The sequence below is a fragment of the Arvicanthis niloticus genome, chromosome X (assembly GCF_011762505.2).
Source record: "Arvicanthis niloticus isolate mArvNil1 chromosome X, mArvNil1.pat.X, whole genome shotgun sequence".
Lineage (NCBI taxonomy): Eukaryota > Metazoa > Chordata > Mammalia > Rodentia > Muridae > Arvicanthis > Arvicanthis niloticus.
The window spans coordinates 89,867,577-89,886,358 of record NC_047679.1 but is presented as its reverse complement, the minus strand read 5'-3'; the positions used below and the strand labels follow the sequence as shown (position 1 = coordinate 89,886,358).

The 18,782-nt window shown below is 39.2% G+C and overlaps 1 protein-coding gene across 5 annotated transcripts in view; it reads left to right on the top strand.

Annotated features, from left to right (window-relative positions):
• Positions 1 to 18,782, top strand: part of Dcx (doublecortin) — a 76,372-nt gene that overhangs the window by 36,473 nt on the left and 21,117 nt on the right. For 3 of the 5 annotated variants that reach the window (XM_034485568.2, XM_076919100.1, XM_076919101.1), the window contains exons 4-5: positions 16,884 to 16,986; positions 18,360 to 18,497. In XM_034485568.2, coding sequence (XP_034341459.1) covers positions 16,884 to 16,986; positions 18,360 to 18,497 — 241 coding nt within the window. The remainder of the gene's footprint in view (positions 1 to 16,883; positions 16,987 to 18,359; positions 18,498 to 18,782) is intronic. The other 2 variants (XM_034485569.2, XM_076919102.1) reach the window with 1 other exon arrangement.

Below are 18,782 nucleotides of genomic sequence, written 5' to 3'. Positions count from 1 at the left end.
CATGTGTACATGCCTGTACCTAGCATGTACCTAGCATGTACCTAGAGGTAGAAGCAGGTATATCAGAAGTACAAAGTCATCTTTGGCTACGTAATAAACACTAGGCAAAATGGGCTATATGAGAACCTTATGATAGATTAGATAGATAGATAGATAGATAGATAGATAGATATTACCATTATTTTAAAGCTAGAGGGCTTTTAAGTTGTGCCACTCACGGGAAAGCTTCAAAGACTCAACCAAAACTTGTCTTTGAGGTTGGGTATGTCTGAATTGGGACATATCAAATCTAGCTTTTCTGATCCCCACCACCCTTGTGGTTTATCCTGTCGCTCACGTCTCCCTAGTTAATGCCCTTGGAGCTGTGTTGTCTGCCAGAGAACTGTGGATTTGAAGCATTTCAGACCTCTCCAAACTTGCTAGCTATCCACCTCCCCCTTTTCTGTTTAATTACATCGCTCATTTTGCCTGTGTTCTGTGTGGAGATCAGAAGTGTCCACACTAGGTCCACAAGTGATGCTGGAGAAGGGCAGGGCTTCCCACACTTTACCTGGAGCATAAACGGGTTAGGCTTTTCCCTGCCTGTCTACTCCTATGCTGATACTCTGCTTTCCTAATAGAGCAAGGGTTCCATTGGGAGATAGATGAGTAGGCAAATGGTCCTCTTATTAAATGTACTTAACACCTCACTTTGATAACCGTACTGGTTTTAGCTTTGCATTTATTTGATTGGGTTTGGTCACTTATTATTTTGCCAACTGTCTGTCAACAACATGGGAGCATGGAACATGTCATTTTTGTTCCTCAGCAAATTCCCTCCACTTATCACAAATGTCCATTACATGTTAACAGCTAACTAGCATTTGGTTAATAAATCATTTAAATAAATGTCGGTGGTCCTGAGGTTCTGTGAACAGAGGAAAGCTTGACACTTGGATAATGAAATTGTGAAAATGTATCATGAGGCGTGAAGTGACTGACCATCTCTACTCTCAGCACAAAGAACACATCTTATTCTGTGATGCCACACTCCAGCCTTGAGTAAGGCTGTCCCCAGGCACAATCCTTGCTAAACTCTGACAATAGTACCATTACCTAGGATGTTTGAGAATGGCTGAATGTGAAGGCTTCCTTTAGTAGTTTACTATGTCTCTAGTATTTTAAATTCACTGTCTTTTATATGACAGGTATCCGTTAGCAGGTACAAGTCCATCTTGCTCCTTGGAGCCTAAGGAAACTGTACAAGCAACTTGGGACGCTGGAATGGTAGGGAATGTGAATGACTTGGGGAACACATTTTTATTTCAATTGAAACTCAGACATAGTAGTATGGGATTATAACTATCCTGGGAATCTGCCAGGTCATCACTCCTCTAATTCTCAATGAGAATGACATAAAAGGTGGCAGGGGTGGGGGCAAGGGCTATGTAGAGAATCTAGGAATGGAACAGAGTTAGTGTTCTCAAGGAACTTGACTGAAGTGGAAGTAATTATTCTTTCTTAACTCTTTCAATCATCTGTTTTCACTTATTTTTCAACCTTGGTCTCCACCCCTATCACAGTTCTATGAATTTCTTAATTATTTTCCTGAATTCTTGCAAGGTCTTATTGCGGTTGTTAACAGCACACATGGTATTCTAACCAGTTGTGCCGTCTCTCACACATGGCTCAAGTTCTGATGATGTACAGGAACAAGAGCCAAACCCTCGAATGCTTTAACCATACCCGCTCCACAGTTGCCACTAATCAGAAGAGTGCTTCTTCCCAGAGCCAGCGATTTGCAGTGAGACCATGCTAATCTCATAAACTCAGGAGCTGGATAAAGCAGTTGGCTTAAGTCTCACTAATTTCATGCTTATGTTTGCCATCACTCACTGAGGGACAAGAACAAGTCAGCTACGATAAGGGCAAACTCTGCCCCAGCTTTGTGCATTGGAGCAGTAAAGTTTACCGCAAATGAAATGCATCAATGATTTAAAGCCAGTTACAGAGGAAACACAAAACTACAAATGAGCCTGTGATGGAAGATAACTGGTTTATTTGCTTAGTTGGCTATTTAGATTGGCTTATTTTTCACAGTTTACAAGGAGATAGTTCCCAACAGGCCTGAAGATTAGATTCATAAAACCAGTTTAGGAGCTTAATGCAATTGATTAAATCAAACTTCAAATGTAGTGAAAGAGTGACGATTTCTCTTTCTAGACGCATGGAATATTTTAGGGTATAAAAGTTTCACCTCCCATGTAAAACAAAAATTTCATTAAGCATGACCAGTTCTAAGGGCAGGAAGCTATTGTTCTTTATTATCTTTTAAATGCACACACACAAATATCAAATTTTGGAAATTATAATTCACACATAGATACATAAATATGTGACCTGTTATTCTGTGATATACTAATGTTCACTTAAAATCTGTTCTGTACATTTTTTTCTCCACTAGTTTTAGGCCACCTTTCAAGTGCTAAACAGAATAATGCAAATCCCCCTTCACAGGATCACCCTTCAGATATTTGGGTATGCCTGAAATGGTTACTGTCTAAACCTCATCTTCTGTTTTGCAGAAAAAGCAACCTTAAATACATGGTATAAATCCCCATGTTGTTTCCCACTTTAGTCATTGTTCCCTAGGCACATTCATTTTTTATGACTGCCCCTCCCAACATATAGTGTCTGAGTAGAAGAAAATTCAGATATTGTCTATCTATTGAGGACTATATAGAAATTAATTTAATTAATTTACACACAGTCTACCTACAAGTCCAAGACTACAATGTTAGATTAAAATGTTTCAAACTATTATATATTGCAATAGAGAACTTTAAAAATGAGATCTTAGCCAGAATTCCAGTTCTTAAACTTATCAACAGTAAGATTTCCATCATTGAAATAAAAAAAAGAAAAGAAAAGGATGAGAAATAACAGAATCTTCATTTCAGCTCCCTCCTTGTCCCACAAAGCAGCCTAAAAGGAATCGTCTGGATCTGGAGAACATCTTCAGAGTGCCCAAGATCTTCAGAGTCAGACCCAGAGAGGCAAAGTGACACTCCCAGCCCATAATGAACTTATTATGATAGATGGAAGTAAAGTTTGGTTATCTTCCTTCCATTTCAGAGTCCCTTTCACTATGTTGTTCCACCCTGAGTTATTAACATCTCACTTTGATGATTCTTGATAACATGAAGATAAATTAGCTTCCAAGGGCTTCTGCTAGTAATCATTTTAATTCTCTTACAGAACTAAATTTTGAATGCATAAATGTGGAAATTTAGGTGTATTAGATGTACTTCAGAATTTAGAGAGATAGAAAACATCTTTTACATTGCTCCATCCGTCCTGTCTTTGTAAAACTTCTAAGTCTTGGGTGTTTTTTTTTTTTAAATTTCATCTAACATCAGTAATTTAATTGGTTTATTTAATTTTTTGGCAGGGCTGTTCAATTACAGTTATGATTTCTAAAACTGTGGTCTCATACTTCACAGTATTTCTTCTTTACCTGGTAAACTCTTCCTCAACTATTGCAAATTGCTTCCAATGTCACTTTCCTTGTGAAGTGTATCTAAGCTAAGAGTTTCCAGTCTTGAAATAGAGCACACAGGCCCCATTTGTATACTAGCACAGAAGTATAACACCAGAGAAAACTTCCTCTACTACACTGTAAATTCTTTAAGTGTCCTTTCCACTCTGCTCCCAGGCCCTGAGCCGATGAAGCAAGTAGAATGTTCAGAAAAATGGTGACATAGAGTAGGAACTTAGTGGCCAGGAATGAAATTAAGGGGAGGTATTTTTCTAGAGCATGGTCAGTAATTAAAATATATTTCTCAATGGACTTTCCTCCCACAACCAGATGTCATTTTGTTGAAAGAAAAATTTGCTAGGTGGGTCTTGTCTATATATCCATTAACAATACTTTCTAATGAGTGCTAAAAACTATGCACTCATAATTTTTTGTCCTTTCTGGTTATTAACATTAAGATAATTATTGATTTATATTTTCTAACATGCACTTCTTCCTCTTTGCAAAAAAAATCAGGACACTATTTCCTTGTCTTTAGCCTTCTGGCTTCTTTTCCATTTTCCAAGAACTTTCCAGGTGGTGGTGACTCATTTGAAGAAAATGGCTTCTTTCACTTGGACCTTTCAACAGCATTGTTTGTAATGGTCAAGGGCCATGACTAGGAGAGCTGTTTCTTGGAAAAAGTATATTTGGATTGGGCAAATCAGAGGCTGCAAGTCAGGATGGCCAATAAATGTGTTATTGACAGAGGCCTGGCTTAAAGAAGAGAGCTAAGTCTAGGAAGGCAGTTTTCTCTGAACCATGGCCCAACAAGCATTTCAGATGGCCCTCTTCTCTTCCTTCCCATCCCATTATTTTGGCTGTATGTTCTCCTCATTGCTGTACTTTGATTCCTCTGTCCTGAACTTGCATGGCTAGAGCCTCGGCACAAAAGGGACCAGAAAAATGCACAGCTGCCTTTGAGATTCCAATTAGGTCCTAGGTCAGAAAATGTTTATGACTAAAATAATAAGAAAACAGGAAATGATTTCAAGAAAATAGTAAAGCATATTAATAATCAATATACTTAGAACATATGTGTATGTTATATATATTATATTTTACTTATATAATTATATTAAAAGGAGGAGGCATCTACTACATAGACAATAGACACAAATACCTCAAAAGTACTAATTTGTTGCAATCTAAAATATAACATATTTTTGAGAATCTACTATGCATCCTGTCTTGTATTACATATTAGAATGATACAGAGAAATAATAGTAAACATGTTGCAATAATTAAATTTTTCTACCTCAGTAAAAGAATGACAGATTATTTTTTTAAAGCATTTTCTTTGACAACATTTGAAACCAAAACACACGTGAAGTTTTTTGATAGGTTAGCCTCCAGTGACTGGAAAATGAAATTCATCCAAAGTCTGTTGCAACTATGTGGTAGTTAAATGACCCTTGATCTACTGTAAATGTGAAGAAAACAAAATTGAAAAGCCTGTATCTTGCCTCCTGACCCAATATTGTGGGGTTGTTCTGCAGAAAATGAAATAGGCCTGGTTGTTATTGAGACTGAGAAATCGCATCATGTATATTCAGTCTAGCCAAGGTTCTTGTCCCATCAACATGGTTCTTACCACTTATTTAGGTAAGTCCTGCAGTGAGAAACAGACTGGGATTCTTTAAGGGGTTGATTTGCTGCTAAAAGCCTGAAAGCCAGACTCCTGATCCCAGCAGCCCATTCAAGGGGCAAATGTAAACAACACTCCTTTGCTCAAAGTGGAAAGGTTTGAGTTGAGTGCCTTCCAGGCAATCACACTGGTTGCCATTTTATGAAGTCTATTTCTGTCTTGTACACATCCCTCAATTTGCATTCCTGCTGAAACTTGCCACTAGGTTTGCTTCCCTGTGTGGGAGGTAAAATGGCCTTAGAGGGTAGAAAAGAAAGGTCCTTTTGTGAGGAGGGGGGTGCGGAGAATACAGAACATTTACTTAGTGTCACTCTTAGGTGTACTGTGGCCTTTTCGACGGTTGTTAGAGAAACTCTTTTAGTATTGACATTAGCCATAGTTCCTCAAACATTTGAATTTTTCTGAAATTTAAATGAATTTGGCTCATTAGAATGAAAGAACGTGAAGATGATCTTAAGAGAAGTGAAAAGAGTTCTAAAGATGGTTTCGATGCAAAGGATAAAGAACAATCATTGCTCTTCAGTATCTTTTACCAGATGTTAGGTGACATGAGATGTCATTACATCAGGTTCAGTTCTGGTCCTTCATGGGGGTCTGCATCCTGTCAATGGGTCCGAGGTTGCTTAGACAGGACAATGACCAAACACTTCAGCATGAACGAGCTTATCAGAATTCTGCAGCCAACTGACCCTTTCTCAGCAGCCAGTTGTTTGTCATTGCCATTGCATTTCGCCTAGATCTTCTCTTGATGAGAATAAATTTAATTTCGTGAGCACACAGTCTTAAAAGGCTCGAAAAGCAACTGCTTTGAGTCAAAACTTGGAACAGCCAAGCAATTTGGATGATTGCATAAGCAGTGTCCAAATTTTAATTTTTGGAAGACTAAATGTAGGTTGTAGACAAGAAGAGAATTTAATTGTAAAAGCAGCAAGTCAAATGAGAACAATCAGAAACAGAGATCCTTGGAGAATAGGGACCATTTCTTTTTTTTATTATTCTTAATAGTTACTATGAGCTTCCTAACGGTGAGTTAATAGTTTCTTAATAGTGAATGAAGCGTCATGAGTGCTGAATGAAATTTATTCAGTAAATGAACAAATTGAGAATATTTTTCTACTATATGATTAATTCTAAAGTATGTTGGAAATGTGTTAATAATACAGATCCCTATCTGTAGCTATTTTATAAAATAATAGATTTTTTTAAGTACTACTAAGTAGGAAAGTCAGATACTCCATAGGGACAAAGAGAAATAAAGTAGATGCCTTTTGCTCATGAGTTTTCCTTGCTCATTGCATTCCTCACCCCCTCCTCTTTCCTCCTCCTCTAAAGTAGGATTTACTTCATATGCTTCCCTTGATGCCTGTGATTCCATGCATGTGTTTTGTGAAGTAGCTGTAATAGCTTGGCTTAAAATATTGATGGTTTTCAAGGAATAGCCATAGGAAATACCTCTTCATGTTCTTATCTGCAAAACAAAACTAAAAATCCACAAGTACTCAAGGTGCATTCCCATCATTTATCAGATAAACAATCTGAGATGTCTCATTTAAGTCACTGGTCAATGATCACACTGCAGTGTGTGACTGAGTGACCCGACCCATGCATCACAATTCTGAAAGAGAGGTTTGTTAGGGAAGCAGTAGTTAGTTCTAGTACCATCATATTAATTTTGGGGGGAATTGTTGGAAGATCCTTCATCATTTTGCTTTCCTGGCACATGAGACCAACATATGAAACAGCTATACTAGCCATTGTCTTAATATCTACTCCTAGCTTTCTTCAACTGTGCCGCTCTTGTGAAGGACACCTTTCTGCCTCTGTTTATGGTCAACTGACACAAGAGCCTTTTGAAATTCGAAGAATCAGCATGTTGTGCCCAACCACCCACCCCCACGCCCCCACCTTCACTCCCTATCTGTCTGTCTGTCTTGTACTAGTTCACTGACATTTTTCTTTCCTTGCACTGACACCTTCTTCACAGAAATTCAGGGGGAACCAGGTTCAGTGTAAATACCAACCTTATTGGTCTCTCAATGGAATGAGTATGACAGGCTTGTAGTAAAACCATGAATCTTAGAAGGATGCCTAGACTAGAAGAAGTTCCAAAACCCAGAGCGAGGAGGGCTGAGTCATTAACCAGTAAAGCAGTTGGGAACTAGGGAATAAGCTTTTACTGGGTTTGAAGTAAGGCCAAGGGTCAAAAAGTACATAGCAACAGACAATAGGAACATCTGTAGGGAGATGCCCTGTGAAGTGTGGTGTATTTCGTGGCATGCACAGCTTGCACAAACTGTCAACCTGCACACCTCCAAGTTATTATGACCACAATGCTCAACAAATGTTGCCCAATGTCACTGCTCTAGAAGCTTTCAACTTTGAAAGATTATTGATTGGTTTTGAGGCTTTTAAGGTTTGCCATTTTCTAAATTATTCTCCAAGCAGCAATCGTGGAATAGTAAGTATAGCTGCCTCACACCTCATTCTTCCGAAGTGTTCTTTCACTTTGGCTCACCACTTCCATTACGGTTAATGGGACTGCCAGGGTTTCCTCATATATCATGCAAGTGCAAATGCTAGTGCGTTTCTGCTCATGGTCTGCAGTTTTGAAGGCCATACGGTTTACATCTAAATCAAAGACAACTGTAAACAACCTTTTTGCTTTTGGTAACTGCATTCTAAACCATATGAATAGACTCCATGTTCTTGTTTGCCTTCCATTTCCCCATTCCCCTTTGTTTCCCGCTTTTATTCAACCATATCCTCTATACTAGAAGTTAATAATGGATGAAATGAAAGATCCAAAGGCCAGGGAAGAAGTAAGAGAGAAACCTTGGCCACTGCAGTTTAGTGACTACATGACCCATGGATGAAAAAAAGCAAGGAAGGAATTATCATAACCTGGAATATAGAAGAGTTAAGAATAGCATATGTAAAACAATATTAATATTGTTTAAGTGCCATTCACAGTGCTTCTCTGTTTCAGGGCACAACAATTCCTTCCTCCTTTCTACAATAGTACACACATGCTCCAAGACTTCCCCTCCAGGCACACTCTCCGCTCTGCCATGTTCTTCACTGCTACATGACCTTGTAAGCTGAACCTAATGAGGAGGCTCCTTTTTTGATTACAGTGGTGCTTGGCCAGCTGAGCATAAGCCAGGAGGAGAAAACTCAGTGAAATTAGGCTATCTATTCCTTGGCACCCTGCCTGAGAGATCTCTAGTTATCTCTACTAAAGGTCACAATTCCTGACAGTGAGTCCTCTTCATACAACTGACATTTCCTCCTCTTCTCTGAGTTCTGGCAGCTGCTCTTTTTCTTTAGGTCTAAGACCAGTAATGGATCTCACTGTTGATGTCTCTGTGATCCCACAGCATCTCCTCTGTTTTCTGTTATAGTCTTTCTCCACTTCTGCACTCTGTCGTCTTTGTGAAACTCTACTTAGGGTATCCACTCTCTGTTTTATATGGCTTTTTCCCACAGAAACCTTGACTGAAAATCCTATAAAACTTTTTGATTTGTTTCTCCCTTGACATTTTAGGGCAGGAAGAATAAAATACATGGTTGCAAAAGAGAAGATAATATGTAAGGAAATATAGCATGTTTATGGTCATTGTTGTGTTCTCTAGACACACTGAGAGGAAACTCCTAAGAAAAATCTCAGAACATTAATGATAGCCTTCTAGACCTTTTACCAATCAAACAGTTATGCTTTTTGTGCTACCCCAAATCAGTCATGAGAAATGTTTCAAGGCCATGACTCTCATGTCTACTCATTCCTGCGAAGTTAGTATCCTTGTTAAACTCCAGCAACCTGGGAGGCAATGGCCTGAGGCACTCTCAGCTCTCTGCATTGCTGTAAATCAGTTTGCACTCCTTTGCTTCCCTTGGACTTAGTTTGCAGAGAATGAACTTATATCCTTTTGCTTCCCTTGGAATGGAGTCTCAGAAAGCATGGGAATGGGGGTACAGTTAAGCCTCTGTGATTCCACAACAGCTGCCAGCATTCTAGCTAGAGTGTATCTGCTCATTAACTGTGTCCAACCTGGAATGTTTCATACTGTCAGAGCTAGAAGAGTCCTCAGAAATCAACCAGTCCAGAGACTCTCAGAATCTCTAGATGGGCTTTAGGGACATTCTTTACAACCCCTCCCCCACCACATTCCCAGTTATATTGAAACTTAACTAGCTAGGCACATTTTCCCCCTTTGGGAGAAGCCATAGCTTTTGTCAAATTCTCCAAAGGATTCATGACACAAAGAAAACATAAACTTTGACAGATCAGCGTTGTTACTTTATAATAGAGGAAGTTAGGCTCAGAGAGAAAGTAGTGAGCCAGAGGCAAATATTAACTTTCAATTTAGCTTTCTTTTTTAATATAGCTTTTTTCTCTATTAGATTCTGCAACTTTGCCTTTACTATGCTTTCATCACAGGAGGCAACAGATAACTTTTATATGCAATAGATTATTGCAATCAGTCCTACAAATGCACTCCATTTTTTAATTCACCTTACTAAACAGAACCTGAAATTGTGTGGGCCCAGGGCCAATCTTAGAGTTTAATGGTGCCAAGGGATCAGGCAGGGTTTTTCCACCCCAGTTCTCTCTGATGAATGGAGTTCTGTCTTGTCCCTGTTTCTCTGAGCCAACTTGTCCCCAGGGCCCCATGGAAGGGCAGGTGTCAGTCCTGGGCATGGACTCAACAGCCTAACTCCAGCACCTCTGCAGCTGTTCTCATGCCTGAGAGGTTTCCAGTGGGAGCTCATATAGGCTGTTGGGGAAAATGGAGAAAGAAAACTAAGGAAAACAACACCCCTCAGTACTGAGGGGTTACCAGGTTTCCAAGGGGCTGGCGTTACCTAAGATCAGGTTATTAAATCATAAACCAGCTCCTGGTAAAATATAGTAGAATGTCTTATTTCTGCCTCTCTTCTCTTTGTGCTTCCCCTTTCTTAAACCAGCGCTATCCCAACTCTCCTCCTGTCTTTCCCTACCCAGGGTTTCCCTGTCTATTGTAACAGGGGTCGTTGCTGCATGCCTTAGGCCCTCTGTGTCAGAGTGGAATAAGTTATATCAAGTTCTGGTATCAGCCGTGCCATTAACTAGAAATATGACCTGTAAAGATCACTTGACCTTGGTGGGCCCCATTTTTGCTTTATGTATTAAAAGGGGCGGGGCTCATGAACCAAATGGGGCAATGAACAGTGAAACCGCCTAAAAATGCAAATTAGCGAAAGCTACGTAGACCAACTGTGGCCTTTCAACACACCAAAACAATGACCTTAAAGAGTGAACGAAGGATAAATTTGAGTGTCAATATCTCAGTTTGAGTTCTGACTTTCTAGATTTCAGTCTTGAGGACATTTCAAGATTGGAGGAAACAGAGTCGCTGCTAGCTATTTGGCTAAGAATACCCGTGGAAAAATCAGTTGACCTTAAATAATATGTTCTGAAAGTTTCTTACAGTATGTTACTACTCGAGTACCCTTGAAAAGGTTTTCTGAGGACCAATCATCGTGTCAAAGAGTGGGACCTAATTGGGCTTTAGTGTTGGAGGATCAGAGTTCGTTCAGTATTACTTACCATGGGAATAAGTAAAGCTACCGCAGAAAGGTTGAGAATTGCCAGAGAATGGTATAAATAGTGACAAATGGGTATCAACTCCACAGTCAGGTTATCCAGATTGTTTTCTAAGGCCATGGGATGAGGCACAAACTAAAACCAGCCACCACCATGAAGCTAAGCAAGGGAAGTAAAAGACATGGACAGTGTTCTCGGGATGTAGCTGAAAGAGAAAAGAAAACAATCCACCGAAGGTGTAAGGTGCTTCAAGAGAAAGGCTTTTGCTGAGATTGCATTGTTTCTAAGCAAATGATTGCAAAACCAACCCAGAAGTTGAATTTAAAAATAAATCCAATCTTTGTGTTTTACAACTTCCTCCAAACTAGACCTCCTCAAGATTCCAAATGATTTAAATCACCCAGATATAAATTCACAATAAAAAAACAGTAGGCACACAAAGAAACGAATAAGAGAGGATGAAGAGAAACAACGTATTTAGACTTCAGATTTTAGAACTCTCAGAAACACAGCAGAAATGACTTTATTATGAATTGGTTAAAGAAATGAAATAAAGTTTCCAGGTGGAAGAAGGCAAAGTGTTCAGGGAAGACTTACTCACCTGAAGCCCATTATTAATGCTGGGGTGTTAAGATGAGGCTAGAAAGTGGAACTGGATTTAACAACATGCAAGTAGTTGTTGACCTTGGCAAGAGCATCCTTGCTGGAGCGTGATGTAGACGGATTCCTGACTGCATTGGGGTGGGAAGAAGATTAGTGGTGGAGAAAAGAATATAGCATAGACTAAATGCAAAAAGCTTTCAATTTACTTTTTATTAGCAAATAGTTATCGAGCAAATATTACAATATTTTCATGTGTGTAGTTAATGTTCTTTGGCCACTCTCAACCCCTATGACCATCTTTTCCTTCCTCTCAACCTTCTTTAATAAGCACCTTTTTCCCCAAATAGTCTCCCCCAAATAGAGGGATCCTAGAAAGGTTTCAAAAATAGAAGAAAAAAAAAAGCATTGTCAAAATATAAGTCTCATTGTTTTTATTTCCTCAAAAGCTTTAGAGGAGTGCAGATATAAAAAAAATCTGTGCCCCCATAAAAGGCACTGTAGAATTAAGGAGCTGCTTGCCCTGCCACCCCCCCACCCAATGTTGTTATGAAAAACCCACAAGCAAAACTTGAAGATAACCCCAAGAATAAACGAGTTTGATAAGAAAATCCAGGTCACCTAGAAACATTGCAAAGTTTATGAAGCCAAGTCGGGTCAGCCCCTGACTGGAGTCAGTCCAGAGCTGGCAGGCAGGAAATGTTCCAGAATGAAAGTGGCAGTAGCTTCTAGAAAGCCTCACTGGTAATGTTTACTGAATCTTTCATTAACTCACTTTGCAAACCATGCCAGCCACACTATGGCCAGGGCACATTGTTGGCAAGACTGGGAGATCAATGTGGTTTGTCTGCTTTGCCACGAGGTTCCCTTTTCCTCGACACTGGGGCTAGTCCTCCCCATAGATATACTGATACCCTTTGCCCTTCCCTTCACCCTGAATTCTACCAGGAGGCAATTAATTAATTAATTAGTTAATTAATTAATTGGATGTTTGTCTGCACAGCAGGTTACCATACGGACTTGGGCAATGATGCTGTGCAGCGTTTTGGGAGGGGTAAAATCGATTACTATAGCCAATAGGAGGTAGCTCTGTTTCTTTAAGGCTGTTAAGAAATGGCATACTCCTGCCTCTTGCCCTTTGTTTCCATAGCTACCTCTACCTAGACCACCTTCTGTTTCCATCAACCTGTATCCTGTCTGTGCTTCAAGACTGCGTTTGTGACTTGTCTTCCCTGTCATGTCTTCCTAAGTCCTCTGTATAAAACATTTTATTGACAAATATCCACTCATCGGTTTCATAAACACATTTTATGCCAGATTATCGTGTGCTCTGAACATGTTTGTCATCACCATCCCCCACGAGTCCCCAGATAGACTCACTTTTACTTTCATGCCACGTATATAAGTGATTGTGGGAGGCCACAGTGATCTTTATTTTTGTTGTTTTCTTTGTCTTCATTCTTCCTCTTCCTCTTTGTGCCTCTAGAGCCGTGCTAACAACAGCCTGCGTTGTATTCTAATTATTTGTGTAGTTCACACGTGCTTATTACATTGTCTGCTGTGAAGGCAGGAGCCTTTTATTGTTTGTCTCTGTATTTCTCACATCCTTCCTTTGCCTGGGAACATGTGTAATGATCAATACAGGGGAGTTGAGCTTTCACTAAAAATATTACACATGCCAAATGTGAGTCTCATAGATTTATAAATCTTCTTGAAGAACATTTCTTTCTGAAGAATTAGGTAAGTGAATTATAGAATAGAGTAGCAGCAGGCATGTGCAAGAATAGCCATTATCTGTAATATATGGATAGAGAATCTAATCAACCCTAAATTGAGTCGCACAGAGAATTTTCCATTTACAGCTAATAAACTCAAACTGCTTCCACACAGTGATTTGTTACCTCCATTTCTCCACTTGTCCTTCGACATTTAAGATACTGGACCATTCAAATAATATATTGCTCATGCTAATGTACAACCATGCTATCCTCCCTCTCCCTACACTGCTTTTTTATTTAAAACCAAGAGCAGTGAGGTAATAGTTCAAAGTTAATTCAAGTTAATTTTATTGATTGTGTGCTGTGGTTGATTAATTATAAAGGTAGGTGTCATGCTTATGTATTCTCTCCTTGATAGAACTTAGACTTGAGCTGATGTCAGCAAGACCTTTATTGTTTGAGAATGCCATGATGTCACAATGAGTATTCTGTTACCATGCTCGTTGTCACTTTCTTCTAAAAATGATGGCCTCAGAGAGATAATTAGAAGACAACAGTAATGCATTTAAAGTGTGAGCCAAGGGGGACTTGGTGTCACAGTGTCCCTAGAAAAATTTAAAAAGCAGGCATCAATTATTTCATTTGAGATTTGTTTCTTATACCCCATTATTATTGTCCTTTTCTTTTCTTTTATACTTTCCTTCTTTCTCTTTTTAAAATTCTTCCTTTTCCTTGTCCCTCTCTTTCATCATATACTCAGTGTTTTCTAATGGGCAAGGTTTTTCTTGTCCATGGATTAAAAATATAGTTAACAATGAGACTTTGGTTTTCAACATGACAGTCTAAAGAGTATTGGTCATGAAATGAAATTGAGTCTCCTGTCTAGAGTTTTAGGGAGTCATGTTCGCCCAAGCAATTGAATTATTTTGTTCTGAATTGAAGCAGAATGCCCGAGTGCTAGTCCCAACTTTTTCATGAGCCAGCTGTGTATCCTTGGGAAGTTTTGATTCTTTGTGTCTTGAGATCCTCATTTTTTTAAGATGGAAAATGTTCTATTTTCTCATCATATAACAAAGATGGGGGCTGCTGTGTCTCAACATTGAAAGTATTTTTGAAAACCTGGGTATCCACGCAAACACAAGATGTGTTTGTCTATATTTTGAAGGCAGTAAAACAGGGAGCAGGATCACACAAGAAACATGATGCTGAACAGCTGGATTGCAACATGAGTGTGTCTGAAGCCAGAGCACCATTGTGAGTTTGTCAAAAACAGAGGGAACATTTCCTTTCTTATAAGATCCCCAAAGGGAGGGCTAGCCTAAAGCTTTTTGCTAAGCCTGAGAGGACGGGAGAGACTTGAGCTTGTCGGAGAATGGGGTTGTTGTAACAACAAGTACTCTAGAAATCTGTACTGCTTTGTTATCCTAGAATAAGATCCTATGCATGTAGCTGAGATGAAAAAAATATCTATTCAATGTTATATTTTTAACAACTAAGGCAGCTCTGTGAAAATCAATGTCTGAATTTGTAGACACTTATCATTTCTTATTCTTACGTTTGTGCTTTACTTACTTTTCAAAGTCTCTGAATGTGCACATTTGTTCCCCTCCACGGCTGCTCTTCTTTCTACATTTCATTTTATATCCATTAAAATTCTTTTAATTTTTCTCCTTCCTCTCTTCTTCTTATTCAGTCTAACCAGAAACAACCGAGGCTAAATTCTCATTAGGCCATAAACTCTTAATCAGGATCCACAAGGAAATTCAGAGGGAGGGATGGGCTTGGTTTTGTGTCTGGTGACGTGGACTAAGTGTCTCTGAAAGCACAATTGCGTCTTGAAATAAAATGCTAATTCCTGGAGATAACCAGGAAAGTTCAAGGGTGAGACATTCCTCACTCATGAACAAAAAATAAGTTAGTCTCAATCAAGAAAACAATGCAGACATATTTGGTATATAAACATGAAATCTACAGATTGTATTGATCCAGTAGCCAAAGACATTGGCAGGAGATCTAGAGTAAAGCTCAAAGCATTTAACTGACCTCTTTTATTGGAACTGATTCCCAGACCACATGAAGAGTATCCATTGAGCTAAGCTGGTCTGCCAAAGACTGAGTCACTTGAATATGATTGTTATTCAATAGCTTTCATGACACCTCTATATTCTCTTGTCCTTGAAACTAAGTTGAAACATGTCTGTTTCAATGTGTATCATGTCATCAGACTGTGATCTCAGTGGTATGTCTGTGAGTATTCTTCTTCTCTCTCCCAGTTTTCACAATCTATGAAAGTGCCCATATTACTGGATGGTCAAAGGTACATTGGATAGATCTGTTTACTTAGATGTATCACTTTTTACCCGGTCTACTTCTGACTCTTAAGTTTCTCATCTCTAAAATAGTGAATACAATACTGTGTTCTGAGTCTGAAATGAGATGACAGATTTGGAAGCCAGTCAAAATCCTATCTCAGAGTAAGCATTTAATCAGTAGTAGCTCTAATTGGTATTATGTGATTGTGCAGCAAATTAATGAAGGATAGACACACTGGCTGCAAAAGGACATGGGTGTGTTTGATGAGGATGAAGTTCATAACTAGGAAAAAGCTTAATCTCAGTGACCCTGGCAGTCTGCCAACTCTCCCTTCCTTCCCCTGGCATCTCATATATGGTTGGGAAGCTTAGCCAGTAAGAAGTAATGTTCAAGCATCTCTCTGTGTAAGGTTTTTAATCCTCTTGGATGGAGAAACAAAAGATTGAAGAGATCTTGGGTAGGGGATGATGTTATTGATATAAACCTTTTTATTCAAATGCAACATACTGATTTCTGCACATAGCAAGCTGTTGTTAGTTTGTGAGGTCTGTGCCTTTGGAGAGCCATTTCCTGGCAGCTTGAATGAGATTCTTTGAACAGTTAGAAGCTTTGAACACTTACAAGCCAGGAAGTTGGATGAACATCGTTTTGACTCCATGGTTCCTCTTGGGGTTTGCCTGGTGTGCTGGACTGATTATCAGCTATAATTAGGAAAGCTGAGAAGTGTGCAGCTACAGGAATCAGGATACTTTCCCAGGGACCCTCATTTCTCTGTTCAGAAGGGAGCTGGGAAAGTGTTTCCACTGTAAAACAAACAAGCAAACCAAAGTAGCAATGCATATCACACTCAAAGGCAAGGGTCCTGGGAACATGGCTTTATGGTACCCATTGCCATTGATGAGGTCTAAAATGGTCAACATATATTTCCTCTTTTCAGTGTGGAATGAAATTCTAGTTCATTTCTGTACTAGTACTTTTAAAACCGAGAGTCCAGTCTTTGTAAATCCAAAGGAAATTTAAAATGATCTACCTTTAGGACACATGAATATGAAGAGAATAATTTCCAACCTTGAGTATGCTACAAGGTCTATACATCAGAGGCTGCAATCTATCTCTCTCACTTCCTTGGCTAACACCCAAAATTTGCCTAAGCCATGAGTACTTTGAAAATATACTGGCTGACTTTTCTTCTGAGGGAACCATTTAGGCATCATTTCAATCTTAGTCTCAATTATGTGGGGACACCATGACCATACCTAAAACATGGAAAGGCAATGATACTTTTATGTTTACTCACTAGGGATCAGAGTGAATACTATGAATGAGATTGACCTTTTGAGGAAAAAAATGAGATGCTTAAGAGTGATGATGGCTTAGATGTGAAGTTGTGTCCCTTGTCAACATATGACGTTACTGTTATAAGGACATAAAGTACTAATCTGGTATTTCTGCTTTCTCCATAGGTCACCTGTCTCCATGATTTCTTTGGTGATGATGATGTGTTCATCGCTTGTGGTCCAGAAAAATTCCGCTATGCTCAAGATGATTTCTCCTTGGATGAAAATGGTAAGTATGATGACCACTGGGATTTGTTTTGCTTTTCTTCTTATCCTTTCCATCCTTTAGGATTTTCATGAGTGTATGTGGCCTGGAGAATACTAAAAAATGATGCCCCATGGGCTGATATTGTTAGTATTTCTCCTTTGTATCTGTGTATATAATTCACAAAGTGATATGTCAACTGGATCTCCCAGAAGCCTTCATACTACATGAAACTTACCATTTACCCCAATTATGACCACAATTCTTGAACCATATTTTGTATCATATAAACTAGCCTGTACCATCAAGAGAAAACTTCTGTAGTAACAACTACCCATATATTGTACATACAATTTTTTTCCTAGTCATTCTCCTCTGGCATTTTGGTATATGGTAATGGTCACATTTTTTAGAAAGTTATTTTCCCCATTCTATTCTTTGTGTCAAGTTTCATTCCCACCTTTGTACTTGCTACTCCATTCTATCTGCATTGTGCCTTAGGATTCCAGAAGATTGTTTGCTTCTAGAAAGACCTGAACATCTATTATTTTAAGTTCCACGTACAAGTTATAAGTGAATTAGGTCACACAAGAGAACTAAGAAGAAACACTGATGGAAAGACATACTAAATACACATTTTTCAATCAGGAGTGAAATGAACCAAAGGGACTTTCACTAATAGACCAAGCCACAAGCAACTCAAGGCCCGATCCTTTTTAAAAAGTGGCCATTTCTACAGTTTTTCTGTAGGCCAATAACCATGAAATAGGGAACAAATTCAGGCCATATCAATTTCCCATTCCCTATGAAACTGCAGCTCTTAATGGTGATCACTAAAGTTCATTAACCAAAATAAAAAGTGAAACAAACAAAAATGAGAGACCCACTCAATTCAGCTTCCTAAAAATTTCAGTTGACTGAATTACCATCCATCTGTCTTTTGAATGTACCTTTAAATAGGAGTCAACTGGGAGGTCTCTAAACCGAAGTTTCTCTCCTACCATGCTGTTTGATTTTACTTTTTATATCAGAGCAAAATTAAACTGTGGCCAGAGAGCTGGAGAAATGGCTCAGCAATTAAGAACACTTGTTGCTCTTGCAAGGCTTAGGTTTGGTTTCTAGCACCCACGTGGTGATTCACAACTATCCATAAATCCAGTTCCAGGGTACCTACTACTGCCTCTGACGTCTACATGCACCAGACACATATACAGTGCACATACATATGTAAATACACACATACAGACAGACATGTATACAGAAAAAAATGAGGAACACCTTGTAATCCTGAGGCACTTGGTGCATTGGCCTATGTGGACATTCTGTTTTTGAGATGCTGGTAGTATGCTTAGAGTTTGATTCTCCTTTCTAAGCTGCTTATGTTCTTTTGCCCCCAGAATGCAGAGTCATGAAAGGGAATCCATCTGCCGCAGCTGGCCCAAAGGCTTCCCCAACACCTCAAAAGACATCTGCTAAAAGTCCAGGCCCAATGCGCCGCAGCAAGTCTCCAGCTGACTCAGGTAACGACCAGGACGGTGAGTGTTCTTCTCCTCTTGTTCATGTTAACTTTATTTATGAAGGCTGATGCCCTCTAGGTGACACAATTGATTTCTTTCAGGGTCACCAGAATACCTGCCATCTCTAATTCTTTCGTTTCAGAGACATAAAAAAAATCTTGTATGGAGAAAAATACATGTGTTCCTCAGGTCCTTCCCACCTTGCTTTGTGACAGAGCTCTCTCACTGAGATTTGGGGCTTGCTGATTAGGCTAGAATGCCCGGCATGTGTCAGGAGTCATCCTGTGTATGTCACCCCAGTGC